At 50.5% G+C, this 9,378-nt stretch overlaps 1 protein-coding gene across 2 annotated transcripts; it reads right to left on the bottom strand.

Moving 5' to 3' along the window:
* Positions 1-2,922: 2,922 nt before the first annotated feature.
* Positions 2,923-9,010, bottom strand: SPACA3 (sperm acrosome associated 3). 2 transcript variants are annotated; one of them, XM_024235290.3, is made up of 5 exons: positions 8,849-9,010; positions 5,077-5,385; positions 3,783-3,941; positions 3,277-3,355; positions 2,923-3,088 (listed from the first exon to the last, which is right to left on the bottom strand). In XM_024235290.3, exons 1-5 carry the CDS (start codon positions 8,880-8,882, stop codon positions 3,022-3,024), a joined length of 648 nt encoding a protein of 215 aa, XP_024091058.1. In that variant the 5' UTR covers positions 8,883-9,010; the 3' UTR covers positions 2,923-3,021. The 2 variants fall into 2 exon arrangements, with proteins under 2 accessions (XP_024091058.1, XP_054391622.1); XM_054535647.2 differs by lacking the exon at positions 8,849-9,010 and adding an exon at positions 7,787-8,003.
* Between the last annotated feature and the right edge of the window lie 368 nt (positions 9,011-9,378).

Below are 9,378 nucleotides of genomic sequence, written 5' to 3'. Positions count from 1 at the left end.
TCCAAGGTTCAAGACCAACCTGGGCAAAATAGTGAAACCTTGTCTCTGTAAAAAAACAAAAATTAGCCAGGTATGGTGGCATATGCCTGTAGTCTCAGCTACTCAGGAGGCTGAGGTGGGAGGATTGCTTGAGCCCAGGAGGTCAAGGCTGCCATGAGCCATGATCAAACCACTGCACTCCAGCATGGGCAACAAAGCAAGATCCTTTCTCAAAAAAAAAAAAAAAAAAATGTGGGCAAAGGACATAAATAGTCATTTTCAAAGAAGACATATAAATGGTCAACAGTTATTTGAAAAAATGTTCAACATCACTGATTATACAGAAATGCAAATTAAAACCACAATGAAATATCATCTCACCCCAATCAGAATATCTGTTATTTAAAAGGCAATAAACAACAAATGTTGGTGATGATGCAGAAAAAAAGAAAACTCTTATACACTGTTAGTGGGAGTGTAAATTAATACATCTGTGGAAAATAGTATGGCGATTTCTCAAAGAACTAAATTTAGAACTACCATTCAATTTAACAATCCTTCTACTGGGTATCTACCCAGAGGAAAAGAAACCATTATGTCAAAAAGACACCTGCATTCATATGTTTACCAAAGCACTATTCACAATAGCAATGATATGGAACCAACCTAAGTGTAATGGATGAATGGAAAAAGAGAATTTGATATATATACACAATGGAATACTATTCAGCCCTAAAAAAAGAATGAAATCATGTCTTTTGCAGCAACATGGTCAGAATTGGAGGTCATTATCTTAAGTGAAAAATGCCAGGGACAGAAAGTCAAATGTCACATGTTCTCACTCCTAAGTGGGTGTGAAAAAATGTGTACACATGGAGATTGGAATAATAGGGGCCGGGCACAGTAGCTCAGGCCTGTAATCTCAGCACTTTGGGAGGCCAAGGTGAGCAAATTACACGAGGTCAGGAGTTCAAGACCAGCCTGGTCAACATGGTGAAACCCCATCTCTACTAAAAATACAAAAATTAGCCAGGCGCGGTGGTGTGCACCTATACCCAGGAGGCTGAGGCACAAGAATATCTTGAGCCTCGGAGGCAGAGGTTGCAGTGAGCTGAGATCACACCACCGCACTGCAGCTTGGGTGACAGAGTGAGACTCCATCTCAAAAAAAAAGCACTAGAATAATAGACAATGGAGATTCAGAACAATGCAGGGTATGAGGGGGGTGGACAATGAAAAATTACTTAATGGAGACAGTGTACATTACTCAGATGAGGGATAGTTTAAAAGCCCTGTCTTGACCACTATGCAATCTATATGTGTAACAGAATCGCACAGGTACCCCATAAGTTGTACAAATAAAAATAAATAAAATTTTTAATCTGTCTTACAAAAAATAAAAATAAATTTAAAAAAAAGAAAGATGGATGCATCATGGGTCCCTGGCCAGATGACCATAACAACAACCCCTCAGCAAAGTACAGTGAGTAAGCGTACATGTGGAGTCACACTGAGCTGGGTGCAAATTTATCTCGTCTGAGCCTCTGTTTCCCCTTGTCTATGGAATGGTTGTCATAATGGTACCTGCATCATAGCTATTGTTCTAGGGTCTAGATTAGATAATGCATGGCACCTGGTAGGCACACCGTGTTTGCCTTAATGTTAAAAAGACAGCAGCTTCTCCCTACTTATGATTTAATAGCTCCATTAGTCATTGACGCCCCTACTCCCAGCAGGGTTCTTCACCACTCTGTCCCCTTGCATGAGTCGCTCTCAAGTTTCATCATCATCTTGACCAGACCAGCAGGGTAAGGAAACTGGACATTCCACGCCCCTCTGGTGTTTGCTGACCCGGAGGCATTCAGGGTGGCTGAATTAGTTAGGTGGAGGAGGATGGTGGGGGGCGACAGTGTCGTCCCCTCCTCTCCCTAAGAGTCACCAGCCATGCCTCAACCAACAGTTCAGTACTTGCAGGTTTCTTTGGAGCCTTTTCAGAAGAATCTACAATCTGAACTCAGGGCTCAGGCTTCTCACACATCATCCTGTCCCTGCAACTGCTGCTGTTGCCACCACATCCACTGTGATCCTGAGACCCACCCACCTTCCTCCTTTAGAGGCAGTCGTCCCACATTAGCAGGGGACCGCACTATCTTTTTCTGGGCTTCTCGTGTGCTGACTAAGGCAGAAGGCTGCACTGGCTGTGCTGATTGAAAGCCACGGTCACTCCCGTCCCATCCTCCAACTTCCTAGCAGTAGTGGGCAAAGAGAGCTCACCGTCTCTATCAGCGGCACTTGAATCTTCCGCCACGAGAGGGCACCAGAGAGCAAGGTGAGAGCAGAAGCTCCGGGTGGTCATTCTTCTGCGACCAAGCAGCACCCCCGGCGTGGCAGGGGTGTGTGTTAGTAGTCACAGCTGGAGGGCCAAAGCACAGTGACCACCATCTGCAGCAAAAGCTGCAGAAAATAAGTGTCCCAAGGACCTTCCCAGTCAAACCAGAGGTGCACAGCCCTAGATCCAGCTAGGGTTGCCAGGTAAAACATAGGACACCCAGTTAAGTTTAAATTTTAGATAAACGTCAAATAGTTTTAATATAAATATGTTCCTATGCAATATTTTGGACATGCTTAAAATTATTTGTTGTATATCCAAAGTTCAAATTAAACTGGGGCATCCTGTTTTTGTTGTTTGTTATGTATTCGTTTTCTTAAATCTGGCCACCGTAGACCCAAACTTTGCCAGGTGTGGTAGACAAAAAATGCACTGGTGCCCCCCCCCCCCAAACACCTGCCCTCAGGCCACCAGAAATGGAGGTAAGCCTCTGGTGCTGGGCTTTCTGGAGTCCACTGGAAGCCTAGCCCAAGTGGACAGGTGAGGTGAGGGAAAACGGAGGTGCTCTGGCTCTGACACGGCACCTGCAGACACACTGAGAGCTGAGAGTCACATTCATGTTCAACCATCCTTTATTCGCTGGCTTGTCTTCCCAAGCCTAGGTCAGGAACCAAACCACATTTCCCAGCCTGCTGTGCATGGTTCCGTCTATCCTAGAAGTCACAGCCATCCACCCATTCAGTGAGGTCTTTTCCCTGGCAGTGATGCCTCCAGGCCTCCCTGAGGATGGAGAACAGGGAAGAGGAGAGATCATATCAGCTGCAGTTGCCAGTCACTGCCCAGAGAAGAACAGGAAGGAGAGTGTGGGCTCTAAACCAGAAGTGAGGAAGGAAAGGGGTTTGTTCCCTGCTGCTGCCCACCAGTCCTAACCATACCACCGCGGCAGGGCTCCAGCCCAAGTTACTTACCAGTAACCCAGACCCTGAGGCTCTTGGGTGATCTTCATGGCACAGATAACGGTATCCTTGAGATTAGGATTCAACAAATCTGGGGTGATAAGCAGAGAAACACAATGAGACAGCAGGAGACATCCAGGGGGGTGTGTGTGTGTGTGTGTGTATGTCTGTCTCTCTCTCTACACACACACACACACACACACACACTCCCCTCCTCTAAATCCAATCCTGTCTCAGCCACTCCAGAAGCACAGGTACAACCCTATCCCTCTCCCCCTCCATCAGAAACAATCCTCCCTCCATTCCTATAGCCCTAAGGCAGTCTCCTATCTGGGACCCCAATTCAGACCGACAGAAGACCTACCCTCATCCTTTGTCCCATCTCCCTCTCCTCCGTAGGCCCAGCCTGATGTGGGGGAACCCTCACTCAGAGATGGGGGTAGCAAACTAAACTGGGAATGGAACAAAAGCTAATGCAGGGCCTGACTCCTGCCAGCCCTGGGCCCAGGCCCAGCTACCTGAGCAGTACATCTGGCACACGTTGGGGACGTTCGGGGTGAGGTTTCTGCACCACCTCCGGCTGTTGATCTGGAAGATCCCATTGTTGGTGCTCCCATCAGCCTCGTGGTCCACAGCAGCTGTGTTGAAACCGCTTGTGAAATAAGCAAGGCAGACCCCTGCATAGGGCAGAGCACAGGCCTGGGGGTCAGACGGTTACGGCCACCCCAGACCAGGGTCCTCACTGCACAGGTCCCACGCTGGCTCCACCAAGCCTCGCCTGCCTGATCAAGGTGATTAGGGAAGGTGCCCTCCTACCTGCTTTGCAAACCAATCAATCAATCGAGGCTTAGAGGTACACAGCGACTCACCCAGGGTCCCATCCAGCTACCAAATAGCATGGGTCGGGGCTGGCCTCAGGCCTCTTGACTTTTAGTCCAGCAATCTTCCCATTATCTCATTGTTCAGCAAGTAGTAGGGCCCAATAAATTTGTTGAATGAATCTACAAGTGCTAAATCTTTTTTTTTTTTTTTTTTTTTTTTTTGAGACAGAGTCTCACTCTGTTGCCCAGGCTGCAGTGTATGGCGTGATCTCAGCTCACTGCAACCTCTGCCTTCCGGGTTCAAGTGATTCTCCTGTCTCAGCCTCCCAAGCAGCTGGGATTATAGGTACCTGCCGCCATGCCCAGCTAATTTTTGTATTTTTAGTAGAGATGGGGTTTCGCCATGTTGGCCTGGCTGGTCTCAAACTCCTGACCTCAGGTGATCCACCTGCCTTGGCCTCCCAAAGTGCTGAGATTACAGGCCTGAGCCACCGCGCCCAGCCTACAAGTGCTAAATCTTCAGTAACAAGATTAGGAAGACCCAGGTGGAATCTATAGAGGGTGCTGGACCTGTTGGAAAGATGAGCCCCGGTGTGACTGCCCTTCCCACATGGCCATCTAAAACTGCCACCAGCTTGAAAAGTTTGGCATGACTGCTCTGTTCAGTTTGTCTTTTCTAATTTCAGAAGGACTGTCTGATCCTTGTGGCCATAGTTAAGTTTAGGGGACTGAGCTGCTTGTTTCCTTTGACCCCGACTGTAGCAGCAGGGGAAAATGAAGGGGTGACTCCAATTTGGTTGCCTGCTGCCTGCCTACTGCGTATTTAACTCAGTGCCGGCTGTTCTCTACCTGCCATCTCAAATCATCTTTGGTTTACAGAAGGGCTCTAAAAGCTCCCGAAGCTACAGCCCTTGAATAAGAAGGAGAGAGGGAGGGAAAGAGGCAGGGAGGTGTGGGGAAACCAGGGCCAGCCAGGAAGAGGGGTTCTCACAGTCAGCCAGGCTGTATCCCCGGTATCCGTCCAGCCCGAAGTCATGTAGCACTCTGGCCAGTTCACAGCGACCGTAGACCTTGGCCTCACTGGCGGGTAGCAGGCAGCTGAGCAGAGAGATCAGGGCCAACAATATGATCCCAGCTGGGCACCACCGCCTTCTGAGAGCCCTGCTCCTGGCTTCTATGCCGGCGGCAGAGGTGGAGCCACCACCACTCTGGCTCAGAGCTGAGCTTTGGGATGACAGGCAGCTCACTGGCCTCCGCGATCCACTCACAGAAGGAGAAGAAACAGGGCTTGAGTGCACCCCTGGGAAAGGGGAGAGGAGAGAAGGGGTGGGCAGAAGGCCAGGCTCCAGCAGCACGTATCAGCCCCCTTGCATTCCTGATCAGCATCACCCTGCCCCCGAGACCAGCCCCTCTCCTTCCCCATCCTGCTTCACACCACCCAGGCCAGAAACAAGAAGAAAACTAACCTATTGTAAGCTCCATATTATACGTTACGGATTATTTAGTCCTGAGGCCCAAGATTTTACAACTAGGAAAGGGCAAAGTTTGGATGGAGACAAAGTTCTATAAATCCAAAGCCCCACTGAGCAGATGCTCCCAGAGGGGATGGCCAGGCGGTGTGTTCATGGGTCTCTCAGCCCAATTGTCAAGGGACAGCCCTTCTGGCATTGACCCTGCATCTCCAGATCTTAACTGAAACAAGGTCTCCCCCAGAACATTGCTCCCCTATAGCCCGCTCAAGGGGAAGCTGCTCTTTCTCCACACACAAGACCCCGAGATGTCCCGAGGGTCTCCTCCACCCCCACCACCCCTTCTAAACCATAACCTGCAAAAAGCCCTTCTCCCTGGAAGCCCAGCCTGCCTGTCTGGTTTGACCTCCCTGCCCTGTCATCATTGGCTGTGTGCGGCCAGTCCCACAAATCACGGAGGACATTAGCACCTGAGTGTCACAGCCTCAGGGCTCCTTCATCTCCCCAGACCTAGTCCCCTCCAGCTCCACTGTGTCTCAGCCAGTCCCTCCCCTGCCCTGGTCATCCCTGCTTCTTGTCCTCACCCGCATTTCCCCACCTCTGTGAGCTCCTATCCCACTGCCCACCACCTCTGACAAGGCTTCCCATGCCTCTCTTGACATCTGCACCTCCACACCTGCTCTCCGCCTTCACAAAGTCAAAAAGTGAAAGAGTTGTACAAACTCCTGTTTGTGCCAATGGGTGTCCCTGGTCTCCAACCTCCATGGGACCTTGAATGCCTCCGAGGATGACAAAGTGGTTGAGAGCATGGCTTTGCAGCAAGGTTCGGGTTGGAAGCCCCCCTCTGCTCCTTGCTCCATCTCTGACTTTGGGCCCTCGCTGAGCCTTGTTTCTTCCTCTATAAAATGAGGACGTGAGTAACACCTGCCTCATATGATTGTTGGAAGAATAAATGAGAAAAGGCGTGGGCACAGCTTAGCTCTTGGCACTAAAAATACGTGAGTTGTTGTTTCTGTTATGAACTACAACTAGCACTGGTACTCGCGCTTGTCTCTGCTCAGATTTCTCTCTCCCATTTCCCTCACAGGAAATGAAAACCCTCGATATTGTCCTTGAGCACGCCACGCTGTCCCACCCCTTGGCTCTCAGAACATGATCTCATCTCCTGCTGTACTAAGAAAAGCAAGATGCTCACTTGTGGAATTTCTTCCTCTTTCTGCCTTAGCCCTGCTCACTTGCAAACTCATCAGTAGCCTCCTTGCCCTCATCTCCACCCCATCATTGTTTGGGTGCGGGGCCTCCACTCCCGTGCAGGCCCATCTTCCCTCCAAGCTCTAGATTTGTCCTTCCCATCTCCAAGCCTTGCTCTATCCGTTGTCCCTCCTCTCCCGGCGCGCTAGCACCGTTCCCCTCCTGCTCCTCCTTCCCCTGCTCGTAGAGACTTTCTCAGTCTCCAGCTTCTAAATGCCTTCCCTCAAGTCTCATGCTGACTGGTACTCCCTTGTCTCTTTCCCCCTCTTCTCACCCAAACTCCTGGGGAAAATTACCACTTTCTCCTCTCCCATTTGTTTTCCAACCTGGTGAATTGGCCTCCCTGCCACCATCACACACTGAAACTGCTCTGCGGGTCCAAGGGGGCCTCCTTCAGCTCTGTCTTACGGGAGCTCTCAGCTGCACTCATGCTGTCCACCAACCCCTGTTGAAAGACTTGCCTCTCCTGGTTTCCACGATGCTCCCCTCCCCCAGGTTTCCTCCTCCCTCTCTGGCTGACTCCTCCTTATCCTCCATGGAATCCACTTCTGCCCAGGCCATAAACACTGATATGCTTTCCAAGGCCTTCCTTCCTTGAGCCCTCTTCTCTTCCACTTTGAGGAAACCCTCTGGGCAGCCCTGCTGTAGCCACCACCTGCAGGCTGGCAACTCCTGTGGCATCTTCCCCAAGACCTCAGAGGCAGCTACTGGCTGGACACTTCCATTTGAATGCCCTGCAGGCACCTCAAACTCAGCACATCTAAACAGAACCACTGTTCCTATCAGTGCCTGCTTCTGCCTTGTGACTTTCCTTATGTGCTTTAAAACATGATGGGCCACCCATTTACCCAAACTGGAAATATGGATGTCATTCTTCACTCCTTCCCCATGACATCTTTCACCCAGTTCCAACCAATCAGTCCCAATGTCCTGTGGATTCCACCTTCCCTCCGAGAGCACCGTCCTTTCCTAGGTTCACACCTCCATCCTGGCTTCCTTCATGGTCTTCTTGTATCATGTCTCGACCACTCTTCCAAGCTATTCTATACACATCCATCAGAACAAATTGTTAAATGAAAAGCCCAGCCCTGTGACACCTTGGATGGCTCCCACCATCACTGCCCCTTCAAGGTCCACACGGCCCTTCACGACCCTTCACAGCCCCGCCCTGCGGCCCAATCCCTCACTCACACATTATGTTCCAGCACTGCCACCTCATTCTCTCACAATGACCTTGCGGTCTAGAACATTCACCCTCTCCTTTCCTCTACACGGTTAACTCTGACTCATACTTGAAGGGTCTCATCAGAGGTGTGTTCCCCAGTGAGAGTCTCCTGACAGGCCACCACCCCCCACACTCTCACAGGCCCAATCTTCCACCTCCTCTGTCACACCAGGCTGGAACAGATGTCAGTCTTTCCCACCACAAAGTTAACTTCTGAAGAACAGCTGCCGGTCTTATTTATCGGCAGGTCTTATTTATCTGCAGAGTTGCTGGCATGGAGTAGCGCTCTGTGGCTGCTTCTGAAACTCAAGTCCACAAAAGGCGTGGCCACAAGGACATGAGCCCTTCTCCTCACCACGAGGGGAGTGAGAAGGAGGAGGCGACCAACCTGGTGGAGTTTGTCAAGTCTTTGAACACTGTGCCAGGCCTTTCCCGGAGCTTTTCTAACTTAATCTCACCCAATCCTTTCAGCAATTGAAAGGAGTGGGATTAATATCCCTAAGTTGTAGAGGAGGAAACCAAATTGACTGCTACACACGGACTGTTTTTGATTTTTTTTTTTTTTTTTTTTTTTGTAGAAAAGTGACTTAAAAGCAATTCCATCTGGAGCATTTCACAGCAGCTCCAGAGTTTCTCTCTCTCTCTCTCTCCCTCTCTCTCTCTCTCTCTCTTTCTCTCTCTCTCTCTCTCAGCTGGTCACTCTTCCAGGCCAGGACACCCCCACCCTAACCACCACCTTGTTTATCTCCACCCCTCTCTGGCCAGACCAACCCAGGGCCCCTGTTAACAGCCCCAGGAAAAAGGGAAACGGGGCTCACTGATCAGGGGTGCTTCCCGCAGAGCTGAGACCATGGTGACAATGGCAGCAGCAGCAGTGGCCCAAAACCCTGCTTCAGCTCAGGATGCCCCCCACAACCTTGCCAGAGCCCCAGGCACCCAGTGTTAAGAGAACAATGGGGAAGGCAGGCTCCAGGCCAACCAAGGGCCTTCTAGAACTCCAGCTCTGTGAGCTCATCTTCCACAGACAGCTCCACCATGGAGCTTTGACTAGCCCACCTGAGCCCTTCCACTCAGGGTCCAGAGGCAGAGCACGATATCTAATCCCAGCCCCCTTGCACACCTCTGCCCCCCCACACACACACATGTACACACATGCACACACACACACACACTACACTGAGGGATGACACTTCCTCTCCCAACAGATCTTTCAGATGATTATCCAGGGATAGTGGTGGACACCCAGGGATGGTGATGGATGTACAGAGATGGTGATGGGTGCCCAGGGATGGTAGCAGGTGTGCAAGGACAGTGGTGCGTGTGCAAGGATGGTAGTGGGTGCCCAGAG

This window comes from Pongo abelii, chromosome 19 (assembly GCF_028885655.2).
Source record: "Pongo abelii isolate AG06213 chromosome 19, NHGRI_mPonAbe1-v2.0_pri, whole genome shotgun sequence".
Lineage (NCBI taxonomy): Eukaryota > Metazoa > Chordata > Mammalia > Primates > Hominidae > Pongo > Pongo abelii.
This window is presented reverse-complemented; position numbering and strand designations above follow the sequence as displayed.